The 26,859-nt window shown below is 53.0% G+C and overlaps 1 protein-coding gene across 1 annotated transcript in view; it reads right to left on the bottom strand.

Moving 5' to 3' along the window:
• Window positions 1–26,859, bottom strand: part of MTUS1 (microtubule associated scaffold protein 1) — a 70,763-nt gene that overhangs the window by 9,552 nt on the left and 34,352 nt on the right. The window contains exons 4-5 of the mRNA XM_044681442.1: window positions 15,433–15,647; window positions 8,796–8,862 (exon numbers count right to left, since the gene is read on the bottom strand). Of these exons, the coding sequence (XP_044537377.1) occupies window positions 8,796–8,862; window positions 15,433–15,647 (282 nt within the window). The remainder of the gene's footprint in view (window positions 1–8,795; window positions 8,863–15,432; window positions 15,648–26,859) is intronic.

Here is a 26,859-nt window from a genome sequence, read left to right as displayed (position 1 = left end):
GGTATCTGGAGAGGCAAAGCCAAGATGGTGGATTAGGGGCAGCCCCCAAGCTGCACATTCCCAAAATTCCCTCCAAATGATCTAAAATTAAATTTTCAAATAAAAAAATTTGATTTCAAATCAAATTGTGGAAGAGCAAAGTCAGTCAGGATGAGGCATTTTATAGCCTGATAAAACTTAGGAGGTCACCAGGAAAAGTTTGTGATACCAGAGTGGAGGCCTGTCTGTTGCCCACAAATATGGCAGCGATAGTTTCTGGAGCTCTCAGGCAAGAGATAGTATGGGGGTGAGACGACTGGCCAGGAGAGATTACAGGGGCCTTTTGCTGGCACCGGGTGTAGCTGGTGCTCATTGGCACCTCTTTTGCCCATAGGCAGTTCTGGTTCACAGTTCCAGCCTGGAGAGAAGCAGTAGGGATTGGACACAAGAGATCAGGGACCATTCCTGGATAAAGACCAGAGCACAGATAGGGAAAGCACTGACCACACCTCTCTCCATATCACATGACCTTGGAAGCACCCAAAACATGCAGACTCCTAGAATTAGTCCTGAAAATAGCAGCAAAAAAACCCACCTAGAGTGAACAGAACCCAATTTTAACATAAAGTTCAATGTCAAGAAATAGCTTGGAAAAATGAACAAAAAAAAAAAAAAACACCTGACCATAAAAAACAGTGGCATGGAAGACCAAGGCACAATTTTAGAAGAATACAAGACTATGAAACCAACTCCAAGAAGAGCCTTAAAGAAAAATGCTCATTGAGTCTATTCCTTGAAGAGTTGAAGAAAGATTAAGAGTAGAAGAGGAAAAATTGGAGAATGAAATGAGTGATGTAAGATAATTATGAAAAGAGAATTAATAGTGTGGTAAAAGAGGCATAAAAAATACTGAAGAAAATAAGATCCTAAAAATAGAACTGGCCAAATGGTAGAATAGGTACAAAAGCTCACTGAAGAAAAAGAATGCCTTAAAAATTAGAATGGTAGGGGGCAGTGTATTGGTTAGATGGATCAGTGTATTGAGAGCCTAAAGATGGAAGGTCTTGGGTTCAAATGTGGCCCCACACACTTCCCAGCTGTGTAACCCTGGTCAAATTACTTAATCCCCATTGCCCAACCTGGACCAATCTTCTGCCCTGGAACTGTAAAAAGGAATTCTTTATTCCTTTTTTAAGTTAACCGGGACCTGGAGGTCCTCTTATCACAGAGATGTGTAGGAATTAACCAGCCCACAGTGACAGGAAGTAGAAACCATAGAGACAGGAAGGAGGAACAAAAAGGATATTAAAAAGGGCCAGTGTCAGTTGATCAAGGGAGAGTCAGTTGCTGACAGGTGCTGGCAGTTGCAGGTAAGTTGGCTACTGAGAGTGTTTTGGGTTGGAGGCTAACGTTTAGTTGCTGGAATATAAAAGGAGAGCCTGAGCTTACTGATAGGGCTTTTTTGGCTTTAGCCTTTAAAGGGTTTTTTGACTTTTGGTTTGGGCTGTTAAGTTTTTTCTTTCTTGAACCTTTTTTGGGAGGTGGCTGGCCTTTGTTGACAGACTTAATTGGGGTTGGATTAAACACTGATTGGGTTGGTTTTGATTGGGCTGGATTGAGTTGGAACTTTGTTGCGTGGTTGTTATAGACAGTAATTATAGGTAGTTATAAGATAACTAGTACGGACATTGGGAAATTTTCTTTCTCTAAGGCTTTCCTATATTTCCCTCCTTTACTTTATTCTTTTCTATCTCTATTTTAATAAAATGAAATTGTTACTTGTTAAAAGCTGCTCTTTTATTTTTGTCAAACCCTTATTTTAACCCTTACAGAACCAATACACGGTATTGATTCTAAGACAGAAAGTAAGGGTTTACAAAAAATTAGAATTAGGCAAGTAAAAACTAATGACTATGAGACACTGAGAAACAATAGAACAAAGGCAAAATAATGAAAAAAATAGAAAAAATTGAATTGGAAAAACAACTGACCTGGAAAATAAATCAAGGAAAGATAACTTAAGAATTATTGGACCAACCCCATGACTAAAGAAAGAATCTTGACATCATATTTCAAGACATTACCAAGGAAAACTTATTAAATTCTGAAAGCTGATTGTAAAATTTTCCGGATAAGTACTGACACCTCAGAAATCAGCAAATGCTACAAATCAGGATTAGATTGTTTTGATTATATAGACTTAGGTGAAGAAGAAAATGTTATTGATGTGGATTAAACTTAAAATCATCAGGTTTTCTGACTCCAGGTCTACCACTCTACCCACTGTACCACTAGTTGCCTTAAATAAACCAATAGTATAAAATGAAAACCTTCTGATGGAAATGGAGACACTATGGCATCATGAGCCCGGGATCTGCCCACTGATACATATCTAAATGTATCTCCTCCTGGGATTGTCTCTGAACGTCCCAGACTCTGCTGGGCTGGCCAAAACTCTCCATCTTTACTGTCCCTCCACTTACATAGCTATTATCTTCAAACCCTCTCAGTTCAATTATTGCAAAATATTCCCAATTAGCCTTCCTGCCTCAAGCCAACTTATCTTCCTCACACGGATGCAATCATTTTCCTTAAATGAATATCTAACCACAAGAGCCCTCTACTCCACCAGGTCAAGTGGCTTGTCTTTTAAAGGCCTTCCCAATCTGGCCCATCACTGGATGCTCCCCCAAACCACTTCTGTTGCTCCCACACCCCATTGTTCTGCTACACCCCATGCCTGGGACCCACTTTCTCCTCACCTTGGTCTCCTCAAGGCCTTTCCCTCCTTTCCTTTGAGGTCCAGCTCAGGCACTGCCCTCTACACAATGCTTCCCATGGCTTGTGTGTTCTCTCTCAAACTGGGGGCACTGATCAACTTTATGTAGATTTGTAGGTATTCACTTTCTCATTCTATTTTAATTCTATTCAAAATATTTATAGATAAACTTATTACCTACCCTTTAGAATGCAAGTTCTTCAAGAACAGGAATCATTTCACTGTTGGCACACTGGTGCCTGGCATATGGTGAGCACTTATTACATGCTTCTGGATTGAGTCATTGTTCACCACGGGGAAGCCGGGATACTAAAGTCTGAGGTAGGGTCCTGTGGCATCTGTGATTCAGCCAACTGGGTAGAGAAGGGCACCAAGAGGCAGCGAGAGGGCTGCCCAAGCCTCTGAGTCCCAGAGAAGGCACTGCCCTGCATGGGTCCAGGGTACTCCCAACATCTACAGGGTCTGCAGAAATGCAGACATTTTGGGTGTGCCATCGTCCTTGATTCCTCAGAATGCTGTCCTTCACCCTGGTCTCTCCTTCCACGGTGCTGGCTCCCCAGAAGGCAAGGCCTGCCCCAGCCACTGCCGGGCCCTCCCTGTGCCACATTTACCTTGGGCACCTCTCCTCCTCTAGGATCCACTCCCTCCCTCTATGGTCTATTTGGATCCTGTTTGCAACCAGCTTCTCAGCCATCCCTGCTCTTTCCTTGGGGAGTTCATCCCTTGGGCCACAGCCTTCCTTTCTACTCGCACCCCTGGCTCCCTATGCATGTGGCTGGGCCTTCAGCCCCACTGGCAGTCTCACCCATTGGGAGGACAAGGTAAGAGCACGCCTGACTTGAAATAGGGACCTGGGTTTAAACGCCAGCTGTAGGCTATGGGAAAGTCGCTTCATGGTGCCTGTTCCCCCCCACCCCAGGTAGGAATAGCAATGTTCATACCCCCTGCCTCACTCAGGAGTGTGCAAGAACAATGGCAGAGAAGAGTCAGGATGCTTTTCTCTGTGATACCCCGGGGAAGAGCCACCAGCCTCCAGGGGCAGTGGTGATGGCCCTGCTAGGAGGGCCAATTTTGTTTTTTATTTAAGGGACCCCGAGAGGCCACCTAGCCCAACGTACCCCAGAGTAGGGAGCCTCGCTTCAATATCTCTGGGAGCTCCAGTCTTTGCCACTTGAGCCAATCAGAACTGAGCTTTCTCAGAGCCGTTTGGCCACTGATGAATGGGAACCCATTACAGTGACGAGAGATAAGCAGCCCCCCGGCCCCCTCGGCCACGTCTTCACACACTCAGCCCGGTACGATTTCCCGTCACAGACAGGCTTCTGAATTTAAAACCTGATGACTCAGCATCACCTCCTCACATCCCACCAGGGCCCGGCACTCCCAGCGAGAGCTCAGCGGCAATTAGCACCCTTTTCAGGCAGCGACTAATTGGACTTGACGGATATAATATTGAATTATACTTCAAGAAAGTGGCTTCTCTATCCCTGGCCCCTAAGTGGCCTACCTAAAGGCAGGAAAGATGTGCTGTGGCCTGGGGGAAAGGCAATGAGCCAGGAGGCCTCCATGACCCCCTCTTCCTTCGAGGCTTTGCCTGTCCCCCGAGAGTCACCCCAATTTGCCTTCCTGGTCTGTGAAAGACCTCAGGAGGAGGCAGGAGGCTGCCCAATTGAATGGGAAACAATTCCTGTCTTCCAGAGGCAGAAGGCCAGGCCAGAGCAGGGAGGAAGGACAGCATGAGCAAAGGCCCAGGAAGGGCTGCAAGAGAAGATGGGGGCCTGAGAGTCACCCAAATGGGGGGTAATGCAGAACCCCCGAAGGGGAGTTACGCCTGTGACCCAAGGCCAGGCAGACAGGCTAGAATCCTATTCTGAAAGGCCTAGAACGCAGTGAGCAGTGGAGAGCCACAGATGATTTCTGAGAGGAGGGCTGTGTATAGCTGGACTTAAGGAAGGTTCCACAGTGCCAAAGGGAAGGACAGACAACTGCAGCAACAGAGAAGAGGCAGGAAGGCCAATGAGGAGGCTGTTGTAGTTATCGTGACTGCCTCAGGAGTGGGAGTGGAGAAGAAAGGGTGCAGGCGGGCTTCAAAGGTACCCATGGCCAAGCGGTGTTAGGGGCATAGGGGCAAGGCCCTGAGAAAGGAAAAAGGAGTCCCTAGCAATGGTGCAAGCAAGGGAGAACTTGAAGGGAGGGCCCCAAAGGCATGGCGGTAGGAAGTCTCCTGGGTCTGGGTCTGGCAGTGAGCCTGTGCGAAGCTCACAGACGGGAGGAAGCAGGTGAGCCCGTCTTTGCCTCGGTATCCCCACCTTGGAGCCTAGCACACGGCTGACTGGTGTGTGAGGACACGCCAGGGCTGCCGCCGCTTCTGCCCTAGGCCATGGCCCATGATGCCCTCCCTCTCATCCTGGGCCTCCTTCTGGGGCAGGCCAGGGGGTCACAGTGAGGGCAAATGTAGCCCACGGGAGTTGTCCCTCCCCTTCATCTCCTCCATGAGAGCCTTCTTCTAGAATCAGCAGGACCAGAGCCCTCCCCGCCGAGACTCCCCAGACCCAGATGCTTGTTCCCGGCCACCACTCCCCTCTGAAACGTCATCTCCTTGGGCAAAAGCAAGGAAAGCCCCACTCGTCTTGGCACCCCCATAACCTGACACGTTGTTATTGGACTCTTTGTGACCCTTGCCATCTCATTTTAAAGATGAGGAAACTGAGGCAAATTGGGTGAAGTGACTTGCCCAGGGTCACACAGTACATGTCTGAGGCCAGCTTTGACCTGGGAAAGAAGTCTTCCTAACTCCAGAACTGGCACTCTATCCACTGTGCCACCGAGCTGCCCTGCCTGCACACAGTAGGTACTTAATAAATGCTCACTTATCCACTCCATCCTGGGGACATCTAGAGCCCAGGAAGGTCAGTGACTGACTTATCCCAATATAAGGTGGAAATAAGCTCGCTCCAACACTGGCCCTTCCACAACAGCAGCCCAAGGCCCTCGAGGGCACTCCTGGGGCGTACTGAGCTAGTGGACATTCCCCGAGGAGTCAAGTCTTTCCTCCACCAGCTTGTAAAATCCAAAGGTGGCAGGACTAGGCCAAGTCCTGTGGGCAGTGCATGGGCAAGAGTGTGGCCCACCACGGGGAGCATCCGAGGGCAGGGGGGGCACACGCCAACCTGGGCGAAAACAGCTAATTCTGAACCTGCCAACAAGACCGGCGGGCATTGCCCTGCTGGTGGCCATTCTCTGGACTGCCCGTGGAGGCAGACTCTCAATCGCTCTACATCGGCCTCCCCAGAGAGCCTCCATTTTACTGTTCATCGCGGCACCCCCAGCCCCCTGAGCTATCGAAGCCGGGGCCCAGCCTCTCCCCTGCACCGGCGGGGCTCCGATTGCCTCCAGGATGGTGTCCTCACGAGCATCTCTGTGAAGTGTTCCATGCTTGGCCCTTCCGGGCCGGGCATCCCACAGACGCTTTGGGCCGCTTCGAGGGCACTCGAGGCGGCTGGGCCCATCATACAGCGGCAGCAGCCGTGGCCTCGGTCCATTATGTAAGCGCCAATTGGGCCCCCAGTTATCACAGGGATACGGGACCGACGCCTCGTATCGCCTTTCAGACTATCACGAAAGCAACCCATGGGGCCCTTCTCACCTTCGCCGGGCCTGAAAGGGGATTGGCCCGAGCCGGGGGAAACAAAGGCAGAGGAGCCTGGGCCCCAGACGGCGAGCCCTCACCTGAGCCAAACGGAGGAGTCCCCATTGAGAGCAGTGTGAATGCCCGCACTGTTCTGTCCAGAACGGGCGTCCTGGCCCGGCGGGGAGGGAGGCTGGGCCAGGGGAATGGCCCCTTCCCCTCTCTCTCTCTCTCTCTCTCTCTCTTTATAACTGACTCCGGAAAACAAAGGATGCATCTCTCCCCCTTTTTTCTAGACTCTCACTCACCACCTCTTCTGGGGCCAGCAAACATAGCTCAGTGTCCCACCAAGGCCCAACATCTCCCCACTCATTCCCCTGTCTCTGCGCACACGGCCACCACCCTGCCTCTACACTGCCTCAAGCTTAGGTCATTCCAGGACCCTCTGGCTGATGTGCCTGCTTCAAGTCTCTCCCTTCTCGGGTCCAGCCTCCAAACAGCTGTCCAAGGACTCTCAAAGCACAGATCCCTGCTAAAGAATCTCTAGTGGCTCCCTATTGCTCTCCAAAACAAATGCTACCTCCTTGCATCTAAACCTCTCCACAATCTCCTCCCCAGACTAACTTGATTCTTACAGTGGACAGGAGCTGGGCATGGAGCCAAGGTCTCTCCTAGTGGTGCCCACCCAAAGGACCGAATGCCTTGTCAAACCCCCTTTACCATGGGAGGCCCTTTTTACCTGACTTCAGACTCTTGTTTCTCATCTCCTTCCCACCCTCTGGGATGCTCCGAGGGCCCAAGGACACTGCGGGAGGGGAAAGTAAGGAAGAGGGGCAAATGGAGGAGAGCTTGGCTCATTTCAGACTCTCCCTGGCTGTGACCGAATCATCCGAGGCCAAACCTGCAGTCATTTCGGGCACGCGCTATGTTAGGACATTTTCCATGGAAGCCAGCACATCTCCAAAATTCTAGACGGTCTCCTGGAGCCAAAGCAGACACTAGAGGCAGAGCAGGCTGAGATTACTCTGGTCAGGAGCCCTGGGCACCCCAGCCCCTTCACCCCAGGTCACTGGACCCTGGTATGGCCATGACTGAGCTCTGTTCACCAGCAGCCACTTAGGTTAATCCCAGGGCTGGGAGGCCCCCAGGGCAGCCATTCCCATTCTCCCCCACTACCCCAGTGGCATGAGCCTCTTCTCCTACCCTGTAGGCTGTGCCTTGGTGACAGAATTATTATGTGATAACAGTCATTGCAGTTTTCCGGGCTGCTGCACCAGACAATAAATCAATGTTGATTAAGCACCTACTAAGTGCCAGGAGCTGTGTTAAGTGCTAGGGATCCAAGAAGAGGCAAAAGACATCCTTACCCTAAAGGCATCTTCCCAGGATAACCACCCAGGAGGAGCTAGAACAGTTTTACAGATGAGAAAACATGGTAAGAGCAAAGTGAGCAGCCTGTGGTTGTACAGGTAAGTGTCAGAGCCAGAACTCGAACCCACGGAGCCCTCGCCTGTCCTGTCTCCCATCCCTCTGTCCCAGGGGCAGGCAAGAGCTGCTCAGGTAGGCCACATGCATGTGCCAGGCCAGGATCTGTGAAACATTCAATTCCACAGAGGAAGGAGGCAGGGAGGTAGCTGCATGGCTCAGTGGTTAGAGAACCCTGGCTCAGCTATGTGACCCAGGGCAAGCAAGTGATTGCATTCTCTAAGCCTCCATTTTCCCTCTGCAATGGGGTATGGCCTGTGCCTCAAGGTCACAACAGTACCCGGGGAAGACAGGCAAGCAGGTAGGCAGCGCCTGCAGAGACCACTGTCACACGAGGGCTGGGAGACCCAAGAGCAGTGCCAAGTCATTGCCCCTTCTCTTTGGACAGGAGTGGGGCTTAGTCATCAGCCTGATGGGCCATCCACTGCCAGGAATGCAAGGAACACAGGGCCAAGCTGCCTTCAGAGACCCCAGAGAGAGCCAGCCCTGGCAGCTGGGAGAAGGGGCCAAGGACCACAAGGACACAGTCTCAGGGAAAACCAGGGGCTGAGAGATCCAGACACATGCAGAGAAAGAGAATGGCAGACACATGAAGGAGACTGCCCAGGGACTGACCCCACCAGAGCCAGACAGACAGAGAGACCCCCCCCAAAGTGAGACAGAGACAGACAGGCCTCCTGGCCAACCAGATCTGCTCAGGGAATGACCCCGCCAGGGCCAGACAGACAGACAGAGTGACCACTCAAAGTGAGACAGAGACAGACAGGCCGCCTCCTGGCCAACCAGACCTGCACAAGGACTGACCCCGCCAGAGCCAGCCAGACAGACCCCCAAAGTGAGACAGATCCCCAACAGCCAGCAGGGCAGCCAGACACACCGTGGCTCCCTCCCACCCCCAGCCCTCCCTCTGACCCCCACTCTTACCCAGCTCTCCCCGGAGGCTGACCAGCTCCTGCGATAGGGCTTGGTGGTGTTTCAGAGCTTCCTCCCTCTGCGGAAGAGACACATCGAGTTACGAGCGCTCGGCCCAGGGTCCCTTTCAATCAGATCCACATTTGTTATCGGGAGGAAAATGAGACTCCAGAGGGAGCTGGATCATTCGGACTCCCGTTCATTAAGGAAGTGAGCCTGGCGCTGACCTCCCTCTCTCCTTCCCATCCTCCCTCGGGTGGGGCTGGGGATGGGCCCCAAAGGCGGATCTGCTCCAGGTAAATATTTGCTCTCCAGCTCCGGGAGGCCACCGGTGCCGCAGGCGTGAGCGCTCCCAAGCCGTATGCTCAAAGTTTAGTTTACGCAGGAGCCCAACCCCCACTCCCCAGGCTCCCCCACCTCACTGGAGGACGGACCCCCGCCAGGGCCAGCCACCGGGAAGGGAGAGGGGTTCAGGACGGCCGTAGGGAGCACCGGCTCGGGAGTGACAAAGGCTTTCCCTCCAGGGACCCCGAGGAGCCACAGCCACGTGGACATGCGGGCACCCACCCGGGCAGGCGGCCCCTCTCTGGGTCGAACTGCATTCCCTCCCGGGCCCCAAAGAGAACTCCTGCCCCTCCCCCCCAAGACGGGCAGCACCCCACCCCCCAGGACCGCCAGCCGCCTGCCGCCACCCCGCCGGAGTTCCCCGGCTTTCTGCAGAGCCGCCCGGGCCCTTGGCAGGTGAGGCGGGCCGTGGCATCCCTGCTGCAGAGCACCGGCCCGGCCACAAGCCCCTGCCCCTGCCCCCGGGCNCTCTCACTCATTCTCCCTCCCTCCTTCCCCCTCTCTGTCTCTATCTCTCCTCTCTCACAGGTCAGTGAGCAACACTACCCTGCAGTGACACTTCCTGAACCTCTTTACAACTCCCAGCTATAGCTAAAGGGGGCCAAAGGGGGCCAAAGGCGACCAGTCATCAAGCATCTCCCAGACAAATTCATGGCCAATGACTGGGAGCCTGAAAGGAGCTCTAGGGGCTTCAGAGGGGCAGAGGACTCCAGGAGGTGACATCCAGAGCCTGAAGGAGCCTTAAAGGGCACTTTGTCCTTCCCAGGGCTCTGAGCAGGAAAATGACTTGTCCAAGATGGCATGAGTAACACGAGGCAGAGATAGCAATAGAATCCAAGCCCCTGCCTCCAACACTAGTGTTCTAACTACTGCCCTACACTACCTCTAGTGCCACCCAGGGAGTACGAAGATGCCACCCACCCTCCACAGCAGGCCCCACATAAGCCATGAGGGCTTTGGGAGAGAAGGGGGCTCGGCATCTGTGTATGGGGGCATCATTGGGCATCATGTCCCATCACAAATGCGCCCCACGTCTCAGCCCCACTTGACCCCCCTCAGATTCACACTGACCTCACTTGTACATCCTAACCAGGTCACCACCCACTCAGGTCGTCCATTTTCCCTGCTATTCCTCCAGGACCCTCCCCGCTCATCCCCCTGCCTACACGGCCAGTCTAGCCAGCCAGGGAGATGGGGTGCCGTGGAAGCATGACTTCCACAAGAGATGGCTAGCCCAAGGGCCACCGTCCAAGGTGGAAAGAACCAGCAGAAAGTACGCAGGGCAGACCCCGGGCAGGGGCTTTGTGAAAAGACACAGACAAAACCCACCCAGAAGGCGGAGCCCCTCCGGAGAGGGGGCCGGGGCTGAGCTCCATCATCCACTGCCAGTTCAGACTCAGCTTCTCCAGCCTGGCTACTGCCCAAGGGGAGCCAGTGCCAGTACATCCCTTGGATCCAGGCACCTGCTTGCCACCCCCAATGGTGCGTGCTGATCCCCCCAATCCCTTTCTCTAACTCACCATCCCCACCAGAGCTCCCTCAGGGACGTCTCGGGACAGAGCCTGGAAATGGTGCTACGCCTGCATCCGTGCTCATATCCTCACGTGTGTGTGTCTGCCCACAGATGTGTATGGGCACGAGGGTGGCCACATCTCTACAGGTGTGCGCCCCAGCTCATACAGTGACCCCCCCCTACAGCCGTAACACCCTCAGGCCCAGGACAGGCATGCGAGGAACGTCGGCACCCGCTGAGCCCAGAAGGGTTTTCTCTGCCCCCAGAAAGGCCTCGCAGTACCCCACGACAGCCAAGACAAGTCTCGTTTCCCCCAGGCTCCTTGGGTTTGCTTGGCTTCCCCTAAGAAAGGACCTGAGCTTGCTGGCAGGATGCCCCGCACGGCAGTGACCACGTACAGCACCTCTGCTGATATGAGGCCTTCCCCAGAAGGGAAACACCCCGGGCTCTACCAAGCAGCTCCCTTCCCATCACACGGCCCAGATAACCCAAGTCAATGGGGGCAAACCCAGGCCTTCAGGGCTTGGGCTCCCTGGTGTCCTACCGGCTTCAGGCCCGTGTTTAACAGAATCCTCTTTTAACCAAACCCAGCCATGCCTCCAGAAGGCTGGATTCAGAAGTGTCAGGCGGAGGCACAAGTTGGGGTGAAGCACTACCACGCCTCGGCCCAGGGAGTCACATCTCCTAGGATCTCCAGGCCCCTCTCCAGGCCCCAGTCCACATTAGCTCTGCTGCCCGCAGGTCTGGCACGGTCTCCAGGAATGGGCCAAGGGGACCCCAGCACCTCCCACCCCGGGCCTGGCCAGTCGCCTCCTCCCATCTTGTCCTCCATGGGGGGATGACGCCAAAGTCCCAAACCAAGACTCATTTCTGTCAGGTCCTCCATGGATCCTGGAACGCCTCCCACAGACCACGTCCACTCGGAAGGCCAGGGGGCCGGGAGGAAGCTTGCCTCCCGAGGGCAGCCAGGCTGGCTGCTGGGGGTCTCACCGCCTGACTTTCGAGGGGAAGTTCTACTGTCAACGTTGTGTTACTCTGATCTTGACAAATGCCAGGCTTGGACATTTCCACACAGGAAGAACTGGCGTGAGGGCTGAGCATCTCGTGTGCACAGGGTTCGAGTCGCTTGGGGGTTTCTTTTCAAACTTTGTAACAAACACTCATTTCTAGGTCGTCCTGCTCGCCAGGGCCTCTTCTCTGGACTTCCTCCCGTTCTCTTCTGGGCATTCTGACCGTTCCACTGACTGCTTCCCTTCCCTCTTGGCCCAAAGGTCTGGATGCAAAGCCCTTATAGCAAGGCGCTGGCTTTGGGCTCTCCGTGACCCTGGGTGGCCCTTGATTTGGGTAGCAGCACCCACAGGGAACCCCAGCCTCGCTGGACTCGGGGTCAAGTGTTCGAAGCTGAGGCCCCGCTCCCGCCCTGGCCTGGGGTATCATTCGCCTCCTGCATTAAGGAGAGGGTGAGCTGCTCCAGGGGGCACAAGCAGCCATCCTTTAATTAGGAGGCCTGAGCTCGAGAGCTCTGCCTCCAGACGGAGCATCAATAACTCCAGGGGCGGCCGCGAGCTGCCTCACAGCATCCAAGGGCCCTGGCGCTACGTGATGGCGGTCAGAGGGGCCCCGGGCAAAGCCGGCCAGCTGCCTGCTCTCCCCCGCTCTGCCTGAGCTGCTGCTAGAACCTCTGTGGGCTTCCAAGAGCCCCCCTCCTGGCAGACGCTCAGGAACGAGGTCCTTCCCCTCCCCCACACGGCCTCCCCCATCTTAGAGACGATCTAGGAAGGCGCCACCTGCACAAACAGGGTCAAGCGGAGGGTCGGTAAGGGACAACCCGTGTCAGGCCCCCCACCCCAAAGCAAGGCTGCTTTGTTTTGGACGAGGATGACGCCTCCACTCTTCAGATGGCCCAAGTCTACCTGTCTAGGTTCCGTCGCCCTCTGCCGAATGCCGGGCCCAGCAAAACAAACGAAACCCAGAGGCCCATCTGTCCAGGGCCTGAGGGCCCAGTGCCCAGGCAGTGGCCGGACTCAGGAAGCAGGACATCCTCCCCTGGGGTGGGGAGCCATAGGAATGACACACAACTAGTCGGTCAGCGGGCAATATTATGTGCCAGGAACTGTGCTAAGCTCTCGGGACACAGAGCGGCCAAAAGCAGCCCCTGCTGCCCTCGAGGACCTCCCGGCCTAACAGGAGAGACGGGATGCCAACAACATCATACAGACAAGAAAGACACGACATCGGTGGGAGCTGATCTCGGGGAGAAGGCACTGCAGGGTGAGGAGGGGGACCCGAGGAAGGATTCTTGCAGGAGGGAGAACATCCCAGGCATGGGGAGCGGTGATGGAAAAAGTGAGAGAGATGGCCCAGAAGTCCCCAAAAGTCCGTCAGGATTTTGAACTGATCCAGACCAAGACCTTTCTCCTTTTTTTTACCTCTGGTTTCCTCCAAAAGTCCCCAGGAGAAAAGACTCCTACATGGCCCAATCATTTAATCCAGAAGCATTTTTGTCTGATGAGACTCAAAGACCAAATTAGGCACAGGGAGGGCAGCTGATGGCTCAGTGGTTAGAAAGCCAGGCCTAGAGATAAATGGTCCTGTGTTCAAATCTGACCTCTGAGACTTCCTGCCTGTGGGACCCTGGGCAAGTCACTTAACCCCCATTGCTTAGCCCTTACTGTTCTTCTGCCTTGGAATGGATACACAGGATTGGTTCCAAGACAGAAGGGAAAAGCTTTTACCAAATAAAATTAAAGAAAAAAGGGTTTTAAGACCAAATGGAACATTGCCTGTCCTCAAGAAGCTTCCATGCTGACGAGGGAGACACTGTACCTCTCCAGGTATGTACAAGATACCTACCTCAGTGGTACAACAAGTACCTTCACTGGGGATGTAGGAATTGACCTGCTCCTGGAGAAAATCCCCAGGGATGTCTCTGTTAAGGGAAGGTGTCCCTTGGCCCCAAATTGCAGGAGAAAAGGGCTTCCCACAAATTGGGGGCCTGGGTTTCCTGGCCATTCACTCCAGTAACCTCCCTCCCAATCTGTGAGCCAAAGGGATCACGGGTTCAAGTTTGGACGCCATGATGAACCGGCCCAAGGCTGGGGGCATCTTCAAAGTGGGACTAAGGAACGGAGGAGCAGACAGAGAGCTCCCACAGCATTAGAATTTCTAATTCTCCCGGGGCCCTGCTTCCTCCACTCCAACTGCCTGTCTCATTATTGGTGTTGGGCGGCACGTCCTGGTCAGTCACACCTGTCCTCTCCTGGAAAGGGCGAGGGACAGCCTCCCCTGCTGAGGACACAAACGAACAAGGATGGAGCTGCTGCACCTTGTCTCCTGTCTCTGCTTCCCTGTGCCCTCTCCCCTGGTGCTAGACTGGGCTAGAAGCCATTCCTGGTGGCTGCTGGGGCTCAGGGAGGCTCCCCCCAGTCCCTCATCGCTGTCCCCCGGAACTGAGGCAGCTCAGCTGTTCTGCAGGACAGCCCCATCCCTGTAAATGAGACGAAGGCCTCATCATGTGCCCGAGCGCTGCCCCACGGGGGCCCTGGCACCATCATCTGAGCCTCCTACATCACGTACATGCCCCTGCGACCTCGGGCCTGGCTCTCCCAATGCCAGTCTGAGCTCCGTGAGAGCGAAGGCTCTTCTTGCTTTTTCTGTTTGTACTCCCAGCCTCGGCACCGTGCCTGCTACACAGTAAGGGCTTAAAAGCTTCTTCATTCATTTTCTTTTTTTAAACCCTTATCTTCTGTCTTAGAATCAATACGGTATATAGTTCCAAGGCAGAAGAGCAGTAAGAAATAGGCAGTAGGGGTTAAGTGACTTGCCTAGGGTCACACATTTTGAAGACATCCCAAAGCTGGCTTGGGTGAGTATGCATTATCTCAGTTCTGCTGGGCAGAAATCCGCGACCTCCAACGTGTCCTGTCTGAAAGACAGCTGAACACGGAAGCACACGCCAACAGATGTGATCTGCTCCCCCGGTCAGGCCATCTGTAGCCATCTCCCTCGCCTCGGGGATGAGAAGAACACCTCCTCCATACAGCTCTCTGCCCTTCCCATCTTCTCCTCCTTTATGTCCTCCGAAGTCTGGGCCCCAGCAGAAGTAGCCTTGCTTTCCTCAGCACGGCTTAAGGCCTAGGACCCTCTAAGGAGGACGGGCCCTGCCCTCGGATGCCCCACCACAGCCACAACCCCCTCAGGCACAGCCCCCAAATGCCCCCACATCCCAGAGTTCAGGCGTGATCCTCCTCAGAGGGGGCACAATCCTCGACTGGCTTCTCCCAAAGGCCTCACTTCCTTCCCAGCATGGTGGCAGTGGTGGGTTCTCTCCCATGGGGGATACCACGGGTGTTTTTTCCAACATTTAGCCCACAGTACGATCGCTCTGCCCTGGGGAGACTGTGGGTGATCTCTGGAAGGCGGGGGACGAGGAGAGCACAGCAGGAGGAGGGCTGGAGGAGATCCCAGACCCTCTGAAGTGCCCATAGTCCTTAAACATGAGCAGAGACATCTCATCCCGGCAGACTGTGGCAAAGATGAGGAGGAGGTCTCTCTCCGCTGCCACAGGTCTGACACCAAGAGAACAGGGTGGAGAGGCAAGAAGTGGAAATGACCCAAATCCTGCCACTTCTGACTCCCCGAGAACAAGGCGCTGATCAAAGATGTCATTCTGAGCAGCCAGCTCCGCCCCAAACCCCCAAATCTCAGAGGAAGAGGAGGGCACTCTGTTGGCACACACACAGTCTCCCTGGCATCCACCCCACCCCTGCCAGGAGCTGCCCACAGCCCTACCTCTGCCAGCAGGTGCTGGATGACCACGGCCAAGGCTTCCACCTTGTGGTTCCCTCCTGCGAGAAGCTGCTTGAGATGCAGGATGACCTTGCCTTGATGCTCACATTTTGTTCTACATGAGGCCAATCCCAAGGCCTTTTCAGTAGAGAGAGAATCGGGAGAAGACTGGGGCTGGCCGCACGATGTCCGAGGGTGCCTCTGTTTACCCTTTTCAACTGAAAAAGAAAAGAGTAACTTTAGAAAGTGATTTTAAGACGCCCTCAAAGGCACCTAGAAGCAGCTACCCTCTGCTAGGAGAGGGGCACTGTTCTGGACCCACACGAGGCAGAGGCCAACTGGGAGAGTGCGGCGGTCTGTTAAAGGGGGCAGCTAGATGGGCAGCAGATTGAGAGCCAGGCTTAGATGTCCTGGGTCCCAATCTGGGCTCAGACACTGCCTAGCTCTGTGACCTGAGACAAGTCACGCTCTTCTCATTTGAAGCCAATACACAGCTTTTTGGTTTTATTGTTTTTTTTATTTATTAATCAATTATTTATTGGTATTTATTGATCCTAAGACAGAAGAGAAGGATTTTTAAGGTCAGGGGTGGCATTGGCCTGAACCAGAGTTCAGGGATGGGGGGGATGCCCACAGGAGAGAGAACTGGGAAAGGCTTGGACCTTTAAAGGAGAACAGGGACTCGGAACACTGACCCAGCTCATTAAAGCTGCAGGGGGGAATGGGAGAGGAAGAGAAGGGGCCACTGAGCCTAGGAATCAGCCTGCCAGTTATGCATGACCTCTTGAAAAGGGGGCCCTAGTAAGGAGCCTTCAGAGGGGTTATGGGAAGGCAGAAATTGGCACACAAAGCAGGACTGGGGATCAAACCCGCGCCCCATGTGCAGGCTGGGGAGGGCTGGACACAAGCCAACCGGGCACAGGAAGGCATGTAGGTGGCTGGATCAAAGAGCCCAAGTGGGGCCTTCACCTCTCCCGAAGCCCGTGGGGATATCAGGATAAAGAAAAGTTCCCATCGTGTCTTTGTGGCCCCGGGACTGACTCCGTGCCCAGCCAGTCTGCCCTGGATGCTTCCTGAAGCCTCGGGCCATTCCACTGGACCCAAAGGCTCCAAAGCCCGAGCATCTCTTCCCTTTGCTTTGGTCCCACAGAAAGGAGGCCCAGGAGACCCCCAGGGACAGGCACGGCCCATCTGCCAGCTTGCTCGCAGGGCTGCGGAAAGCTCACTACCCACTCCGCCGGCGTCCCCGTCCCCTGACATCTGGAGGCTGGGAAGAGGTCGTGGGAAAGGAGGAAAGCACATGGCTGACTTCCTGTTTTGCTGAACCCAAGCTCACACACAGTCACCCAAGGCAAGGGCAGCTCGGGCCAGCCGCCTCACAATAACGGGGGGATGATGATGATGATGACGATGATGACAGCAAACATTTATGCAGCATTTCCATGGGCCAGGCTCTGTGCTAGGCGCTTTGCAAATGTCTCATCTGATTCCCACAACCCTGTTCTGCTATTAGGAGGCAGACAGAAGTTAAGTGACTTACCCAGAATCACAGGCCACTAGTAAGTGCCTGAGGCTAGATTTGAACTTCCAGACTACAGGCCCGGCACTATGTTCAAGGCACCTCTCCGGGAAACTCAGGGGATTCTCAATTCAGGAAATCTCAAGGGCTTCAGGGGAATAGAGAAGGGGGCCTTCATAGACTTCACGCTTCTCCATGGGGCTTCCCAGGAGCCTCAGATACCACCCAGGGATGGTCCAGCGCTCCTGAGCTGGGAGAAGCCTGAAGGGACCAAACCCAAATCTCACAGACATCACTTCTGGATCCAGCCATGACAAATTTGCAAAGACCCAAGGAGAGCGTCCCTTCAGTTAAAACCTTTGCTGCCAATCAATCGCATTTAAGAGTGGGGGAAAGGGAGCTGTCTATCTCTGGCTAGATCTGCTTGAAGAAGTATATTAAATGGAAATAGTTCTTGATCGATGACACATGTTAAAACCAGTGGGAATGCACGTTGGCTATGGGGGAGGGATGGTTGGGGGGGTGAAGGGGAAAGTAAGAGCGTGAATCATGGAACCATGGAAAATTTTTCTAAAAAAGTAAAAAGAAAAAAAATAGCATATTAAGCACCTACTGGGTGCAGAGGAACATGGGGGAGATGAGGCCTGGTGCTAGCTGTCTCAGAGCCAAGAGGAGGGACACCCCACACACACACCCATTATACAGACAGAATCAAGGGAAATTGAACCTGTGACAGGCAAAACAAAATCTTCCACCTAGGACAAGTGGCTAGAATAGGGATAGGGAAGACCATGTGGTACCATGCTGAGGAAAGCCTGGGAAACCGTCTAGTTAGGACGTTCCCCACCCCTAGACTCCCCCCACCATCCCCTGCACCCACCTGGTGCCAGCTGTGATAATTAGATTAAGTCTACACTGCCCATCTTTAGATTTAATCACCAAAGGTGAGAACACCTAATTCTGGGAGGTCCTAACCCACCTGTGCTAGAGTCAGGGATGAATCAGAATCAACTGACCACCCCCTGGGCAGTACTATGAGAAGCGTCTATTGTGATTGGACATGCAGATTAGGAGGGAGGAACAGCAAGTGACGCATAAGTGACCCCTTTAAAAGGAGAAGGTCCTCAGTCAGCTGAGGGCTTCGGTGGAAGAGGGTGTCTGGTGAGGAGCTCTTCTGGTTCATGGAGGAGTGTTGGAATGCTGAGACTCTGGTGGGACCTCAGACTGCTTCCCTCTGAACTGTCACGTGGGTAAGTTAGGCTGACTCTCTGTCTCCTCCCTGGGCGTCTCTGGAGGCTCCACCCTCAGGGAGGCCTCTCTTGCCTCTCTAATTGTAAAAGGCCTCGTGGCTAGAAGCCTTGTTTAATTCACCTCTGCGCCCCTCTGCTGGGCCTCTAAACTCTTACCTGGTCTGGGCCAGAGTTTCTCTCTCTCAATTTCCCTACCTTCAACCTTCCTAATTGTAAATTAATCACCATAAAAGTCAATTCTGACTTGAGATTATTCTTATTTGAGGATTGATAATAGTTCAATCCTCTGGTGACCACCTTTTAATATATTGAACCCATAAAACCCCTTTTTCCCCTTTACACAGCTCCCTCTTCTGAGATATTCTGTCCATACTACAAACTCCCAGCTCCCTAGCCAATCAGGGGAGAGCCAGCCTCCCCTCAAACCATGGTGCCCACAGCTGCCCCATCCTCTGGGAGCCAGAGACAGAGGTCAGCCCCATGGGAGCCAGGTAAGAAGATTATCCCATTGGAGGCTCCAGTGGCATTCTTGGGCAGTTCCCCTTCCTTTCTCCAACCTGCCAGGGTTCTAAGACCCAGCTAGCTCTTTTCTAAGGCAGCCTCTTTACCTTGGTGATGGTACTGGTTGCTTCCCCAAGTTAGGGCTGAAATATGGGCTGCTGTCATTCTGAAGGAGGGCCAAGAGTTGCCCTTAGTGTGAAGGCATTGGTGGGAGGGGAAGGGGGGAAGAGAGAGGGGGGACATAGGGGAGAAAGGGGGCATCTCCCTAGTACAGTGGCCTTCTCTTGTTGACCCTGGTTCCTCTCTGAGCTGCCAGTCTCACACAAAGTAGGGAGGCTGGATTCCATGGCCTCCTCGAGGTCCTTTTCAGCTCCAGACCAGAGAGATCCATCCTGTGGTCCTCCATGACTTGCTAAGGGTCCTTTCTGGGCTGTTGTGACTAGACATCCCCTCTGCAGCCAGCTGGGAAGCAGTTTGCAAGGACTTTGCCTCTGGGCCTGCCTCCAAGGCATGTCCCACTTAGGAAGCAGGACCCTCTAGCCTGGCCTTGCCATGGGGAGCCCCAGGGACCTGCTCCGTTCCACAAGCCACAGCAGTATCACAGTCTGGCCCAGAAGCTCAACTACTTCTAAGACGAGCAGTTTCTGTGGACGGGGTTTGTCTCTGACAAAAGGGGCATAGAAACTGCCAGTGTTCTTTCAGAACTTGAGGAAGAGACCTTTAATAAATTCCCCAAGCTTCCTTCCATCATCAGGGCAAGACAATGGTGGCTTTTCAGAGGCCTGTGCCAGCAGAGGGAGAGGGAGAGAGGCGAGGAGGGGGAGCAGTAGCATCCCTACAGTACCTCTGGCTCTAAGCGGCATATATGGCTCCCTGATCCCCTCCTTATCACAACCATCCCCTTTAAGATGAATCATCATATTTATCCACAATGTACTAAAAGAAGCAAAAGTGAGAATTAAGGAGAGACAGATAAAACAGAAGACAGAAAGACTTCATAACTGCTCCATGGAAATCTATTTCTTTGAAGACTAATAATAAAATGGAAAAACCTTCGGCGAATCTGATGAAAACGAGGAGGTAGAAAAAGAAATTGACCAAAATAAAAGCAAACAAGGAGAAATCACAACCCATGGAGAAGAAATAAAAGGAATCCTCAGAACTATATATGTAATTACATGCTAGGAAATCTAAGAATTTCAAAGAAATGATCTATAAAAAATATAAAATGTCAAAACTAACAAAACAGAAATGGATATTATAAACAATCCAACCTCAAGAAAGAAAAAATTTAACTAGCTAGAAAGGAATGAGCAAAGGTGGAGGAACCCCCTTCCCCCAGCTCTCTGATTTAATCAATCAATTAAGAAGCATTTGCTAAGTGTTTAATCACGTCTGGCACTGGGGCTGGGTACCAGAGATACACATTTTTAAATACTTCCGGGGGATTCCATCAAACATTTAAAAATGATGACATCCATGGCATACAGATGAACAAAAACAGAAAAAGGAAACACCCCACAAAATTCATTTGATGAGACAAACGTAACCTAATATTACCTAAGCAAGGAAATGGTGATGATGAAAATTTATGAAAATTTTAAGAAACAAAATCCCAGCATAAAGACAATACTCATGTAAACAAATATTACTTGACATAATTGTGGAAATGTTGATGAGAGCAGTCAGACCAGGGGAAAAACTAAAGGCATAAACAGTGGCAATGAGGAAACACAATCACCCCCTATTTCCTGATGTGATTTAATTTAGAAAATTTTAGAGAACCATGAAAGAGAAACAATCGATAGTTTTAGTAAAATAGCAGCACACAAAGCAAGTCCACAAAACCCAACAGCATTTCCTAGTAGCAATCCTAAATTAGAGGAGAAAATAATAGAAATTCAAAATGCCTATGAGATGCAGAAAATATCTGGGAGTCGATCTACTGTGCTCAAGACTTGCAAAACCCAAAATGTAATACTTTGTAAAGAAGTAAAAATGGCAGGCAATAATTAGAGGTATATTCAGCTCACGGTTGGGCCGTACCAAGAAAAAAAAAAAACCTGGAGTTCATGTAGAGATTTAGTGGCATAGCAGATTATCCAAAGAATGAATTCATTAAGCTAGGCAGAATGATCAGACTTAAATTATAAAGCAGGCTCCATTAAAACTATATGATCCTTCCCAGCTGTGTGACCCTGGGCAAGTCACTTGACCCCCATTGCCCACCCTTACCACTCTTCCACCTATGAGACAATACACCGAAGTTAAGGGTCTAAAAAAAATTTTTTTTTAAAGATTAAAAAAAACTATATGATCCTGTTTGTTTGAAAAAAAAAACAAAGCTTTAAAAAGTTGAGCAGAATCATTAAGGGACGAATTCAGTAATCTATTATTGGATAAACTCAAGAATGTCAATGACTCGGGAGAAGAAGGCTCTCTTTGAAAAGGAAATGGGAAAAGGAGGAAGCAGTCTGGCAGAAGTTAGGTTTAGGCCAGTATAACAAGCCCCAGAGAGAGACACAAGCTACAATGGTCGCGGGATCCCAGAAGCTGATTATACAGATGAGGACACTGAAGTATCACGGTCACTGGCACTTGTACCACGCTTACAGGTGTACAGAGCGCTTTACATGCTACTTCACTTGAACCTTACAACTCTGTGAAGTGGGAGCTTCATTTTCTTTTTGTAGCCATTTTACAGATGAGAAAAAGTGAGGCTGGAAGTGCTTCAGCGACTTGCTGCCGGTGGCCTCACTAAGAAATATGTGAGGCACAGTTGAACCCAGGTCTTCCCGATTCCCAACCTAAGCCTCTCTCCACTGCCCCATTTAGCCAGCCACCCCACGCCCAGAAAGCCCAGCTTCATCCTGGTCTTTACACAAAGGCTTCAGAGGGCGTGCCCTTCCGTGCCCAGGAGGGGTGGCATGGAATGGGGCTGCCAGGGCTTTATTTATTCATGCTCAGCTCCTCACGCCTGCTGGCTGTTACTCTGGCACTGCCCCACGTCTGGGCTGTGGCAGTGACAATGACCACATTCCCACCATTCACGTCTCTCAGTTTTATCCCAAAAGGCCAGCCTGAGTGAAGAGGGGAAGAGAAAGGGGAATGGCTGGGTGCTCCCCAGGCCCCCCGCAATGTCCAGGGAGATGTGCCAGTCAGAATGGGGGTACCTCCCACACCCTCGCTCCTGGCCCTCCCTCTGCACGTGCTTCTGACCAGCCAGGGCTGCTGAGCTCAGCGGTTAGAACACCACACGGATGATGCTGGCCAGAGGGCAGGAGGGAGGGAGGGGCCGGGTCTCCCATTGGGGAAATGGGGGCAAACCTTGGGGTCAGGACAGCAAAAAATATTGGGTCAGAGCCACGAGGCCCTAGGGTCGAGCACTGGCTCTGTCATTTATAAACCGTGTGGTGGACGGGGACGGTGTCAACTGCCCAAGCCTCAGCTTCCTCAGCCGCAGAGAAAGAAACTGCATGTGCTCATGCGTGCATGTGGGACTTCCAGGTGAAGGAGGGGGGATCTGGTACCCCAGAAGGAGAGGGGCCTCCCCAAGAGCCCCCGGCTCTGAGGATTTAGGTCAGAGATGCCACATTCAGCATCTCACACACGGGCTGCTGCACTCGGTCTCTGGCTGGGTTGGGGATGCTGGAAGAGGCTTCCTCCACTGTGTTCTTCTGCTCCTGGCCCCACAGGGGGGCTTGGGCAGCCTAGCTTAGGCCATCAGCCCAGAGGCTTGTGGAGGGACAGACAATCCTCCTGAAGCCCCCCCACAAGCCATCCCGATATTTTCTGAATGGAAAAACACATCCTTTGGAGGTCACTGTGGCCCAAAGGGGTGGATATGGCTTACAGAGTCTCCTACAGGAGACCCTGCACACTGGAACAAACCAGGGCCAAGTAGAAGAGCTGAGGCTTCTGATCCCTGGAACCAGTACAGGAGAGAGTGCCTGAGGGTCCCTCCCCAGACCCCACTCCAATTATCCTCTGCGGTCCTCCCTCCTCCCCTTCACAGCTAAAACCCCAGAAAAAGCTGTCTACATGAGGGCTGCACCCCCAAACCCTCTACACTCTGACCTCATGCCTCTAATATTGCCCTTTCCAAAGTACCCATGATCTCTTAACTCTCTCCCCTTCCCTCCTTCTCCTTTCTCCCTCCCTCCCTTAGTTCTGTCTGTTTCTCTTCCCCTTCCCTCCTTCTCTCCCCCCTTTCACCTTCTCTCTCCCTCCCTCAGTTATGTCTCTTTCTTACCTTACCTTCCCTCTCCCTCAGTTATGTCTCTCTTTTCCCCTCCCTCCTTCTCTGTCTCTCTCCCCCCACCTCCATCTCTCTGTCTTTCTCTCTCTCTGTGTGTGTGTGTGTGTGTGTGTGTGTGTGTGTGTGTGTGTGTCTTGAATGAGCTCAGAAAAACCTGGGAAGACTTATATGAACTGATGCAAAGTGAAGTGGGCAGAACCAGGAGAACAATGTATACAGTAACAGAAATACTATAGTTTGATCAATCGTGAAGAACTAAACATTATCAGCAAAGCAAGTCTCTAAGATAACCACAAGGGACTCGTAATGAAAAAGCTCTCCACAGTCAAGGCTATCCACAGAAAGGCTAAGGGAAGCTCTGAGGAGAATCCCCTGGAGTGGGGAGTGGGCAGAATGGCCTGGAAGGGATAGAGACCCTCTGCACTAAGATCCCCAGAGTCCAGGCGAAGCTATGGAGGACCTAACCAGAATGGTGGCCAGTGAAATGGAAAGTGATGCCTAGATTCAAGACACACGGCATAGTAGGGAGTTTGGTGAGTGGCTAGCAGAAAGTGTGGCCTAGGGCAGAAAGGAACTCTGGGGCCATCACTAGTGTGAGGAGAGGCAGCATAGGACACTGCCTGGGAATGGAGTCAGAGGGTCTGGGATCAAATCCCACCTCTGCCACATAGTCCCTGAATGACTTTGGACAAGTCATCTCACCTCTAGAGAGAAGACTGATGGCTTCTGAGACCCCTTCAAGTTCAGCTCTACGGAAGTCAAGGAGGTCAGTCTCAGAAGAGCCCTATTTAAAGGCCGTTAGTGTAGGCATCAGATAGACTGAACTGGGGGTCTGAATATTCCTAGAATCAGGCCATTTAGGAGCCAGAAGGGCCCTGTGGCCAGGAAATTTGCAGAAGACTTTCTCTACAAAGCCAGATCTCTCCATTTCCAAATGGAGCAGGAACTGAGGTAGCAGACAGCTATCACACCTGCCCTGCCAGATGTCACACCTACCCTTACTGACTCTCTGGGCTCTCCCTGGGGGGGTGGGGAGTGGGATGTGTGCAGGAAACAGAAACCCTAACAAAGCTCCAAAGAAGCCTCCCTCTGGGGCCAGCCCACAGGCCAGGAGGGATCCCGAGCTCTCCTGGATCCCAGTCTCTCTCTTCAGCCATGGGAGGACAAAGTCTAACTACAGAGCAGGGAGAGCCCCGGCTCTGCTACTTTAGACATCAGAGGCACTGCCAGGGATGACTGAGGAGGGCACCAGGACTGGCTGGATCCAGAGGCAGCAAGGCTGTCAGTACCAGTGCTGTGGGTCAGTCTCTGCAGCCCTCCCCGTAAAAGGCCAGTGGGCTTGGACGTGGGGACTCACGGCGCCCCCAGCCCAGTACCTTAAGCTCGGGTGGCTCACGATGGCATTCAAGCCAGAAGATAAAAGCCTGACTGGCTAGAGGGAGTGAGGAGGGAGGGCAGCTGAGGCACGCTTGTGCCCAAGCTCAGACCAAAGGGGCGCCTCGCTTTGGAGGGGGGGTGAGGAGAGTTCTGAGAAGCAGGCCTGGAGAAGAGAGCCTGCTCCAGAAGCATAAGTATAAGCCGGAAACATCCCCCAGGGCCCAGATCAGCTGAGAGAAAAACAAGATCTGCCCCAGGGACAGACTGGGCACAGAAGGAGCAGAATGGCTGTGGTGTCTGCACTGCCTGGGCCACAGGGCTGAGGCCAGGCTTCCTTCAGTTCTAGAACCCACACATTTCCCAGTTATTCCCACCATCTTGAATTAGGGAGTGGAGACCCAGCCTGGGTCTAAGCAGAGACTCTGGCTGCAATCTGTAGCCTGCAAAACACATTACATTTGATCTCGTCTCCAGCACAGCCTAAATGGAACCCAGATGGAATCCAGCAGAATTTGGGGATACCAAAGTCTATGGCTGACTTCTCTCTCTGAGAGACTCCCTCCCCAGGCTGGGGCAGCCGAGCTCCAGGGCGAAAAGGCATCTCACTCTCATCTAAGGGCAGAGAGAAATCCTCCAGCCCTCCTCCTCCTCCTCCTCCTCGATTGGTGCCAAGGAAAACAAGGCTACCGGTCCTGGGCTACAGGCTTCCCCAGGAAGCAGGGGAGAGGTGGAGAAGGAACACACTGATAGGACGAGCCACCAGCAGGGAAGAGGCCCAGCCAGGGGGAAGGAAGAAGCATCCCAGATCCCCTCAGCTGACAGACGAGAGAGCCCAGAGGAGCCTCCGAGCTGGGGAATCCATTACGCCTCAGCTTCACGAACAAACACTGTCCCCCCTCCTCCATCCATCCCCAGCCCAGAGCATTCCCTGATGAGCAAGCCAGTGGCGGGATTCCATAAGCCACCCCCTGACCCAGAGTCAGTAAGAGCAGAGGCACCGACCTTCGTGGAAAATCAAAGCACTCTTCCTGAAACCCGACGGGAGCCGGAGATTCCTCAGCAAGCCCTTGGCCGTGAGCCGCACATGCATGTTGGCCAAGGAGAACTTGGGCATCAGGAGCATGTCTTCTGGAGAAGGAGGAGGAGGATCTGGGCAAGAAGCGGCTCTCTTGGACCATCCCCTGCCACCTGTGAGAGCCTGGGGGCACGCGCCAGCGAGGCCACTAGCACGGCAGGGAAGGAGGGGGGAAAGCGAGCCCTCGAGATGGCCTGATGCTGCCAACAGCTGCTTTGTCCCCCAGATGTTGTTCAATCATCCCACTCGGGCTCTGACTCGAAGCTCCTCGGAGCTGTTTGGCCCACAACCGCTGGATTACATCACACTGTGCACGGCTGATATGTTGTGGGACTCATTAGGGATGCTCTTGGGGAGGAGGAGGAAGGGGGTGGTCACAGCAGCTGTGTGTATAAATACCAGCCAATAACGGCCCAGATCCTGTCACCAGGCTTCAGAGCTGGAGAAGAGAAAGACTTCCGCCCTCCGGGAGGAGCCAGATGTTTACATTCTGGACAAACGAAAGGACCGTCCCTTTGTGGGGCAACAAAGATTGGAGTCCTGTCTGTAAACCACCAAACTTTGGGCCAATGGCATCCCCAAAGACAGCTAGCCAACAAGCCAACAAACAGCTGGCCAAAGCTTCTTCCATCCCGGCATCTCGCCCGAAATCTCTTAGGGGCTGGGGTTTTCTGCAAGGACAGAGGGGGAAAGGCCAGGAGCCCTGGAAAAATCATCTGTACTCTCCCCACGTTTGGCAAAGGCTTAAAATCACACCAGAAGGGGCAGATGGGTAGCTCAGTGGATGGAGAGTCAGGTCTAGAGATGAGAGGTCCTGGGTTCAAATCTGACCTCAAACACTTCCCAGCTGTGTGACCCTGGGCAAGTCCCTTCTCCCCACTGCCTAGCCCTTACCACTCTTCTGCCTTGGAACCAGAACTGATTCCAAGACAGAAAGGAAGGGAGCTCAAAATATAAGGTCAAATCACACGAGACACCCAGCATCTGACTTTGAGAGCACAACCTTCAGGTATGGTTTGCCAACAAAATTCCTCAGGTATTCATGTGGCTTAGCCGCAGTCGCAATGACAAAACCCAGCTGACTTTTCCCCCCGACAGGCTCCTTCATCCAGGACCACTCAAGTGAAAATGAGGAATAATGAAGGCAAGGGACGAGCCCCTCAGCAGCCTGCCTCCACCTCCTGCCCTGGCCGCACCACGCCCACTCTGGGAGGCACCCTTCCCACTGGCCCATAGCTCCAGCTCTAGGCTGGGTCCCACCTGAGAAGGCAGCAGTGACACACTAGACCCTGCATTCTGACTCAATCCACACCTGGAAGTGGGCAGGGCTTCTTGGGAGCACGGAGAGCCAGCATCCATCCACCTATCTCTAAATCTATATATGTAAGAGAAGAGACAGACAGAAACAGACAGAGAAACAGAGAGGGAGGGGGAGGGAGCGAGAATAAGA

The sequence above is a fragment of the Gracilinanus agilis genome, chromosome 6, assembly GCF_016433145.1.
Source record: "Gracilinanus agilis isolate LMUSP501 chromosome 6, AgileGrace, whole genome shotgun sequence".
NCBI classification, from domain to species: Eukaryota; Metazoa; Chordata; class Mammalia; order Didelphimorphia; family Didelphidae; genus Gracilinanus; species Gracilinanus agilis.
Note: the sequence above shows the minus strand (reverse complement) of the source record. Positions and strands in the feature narration are given on the sequence as shown.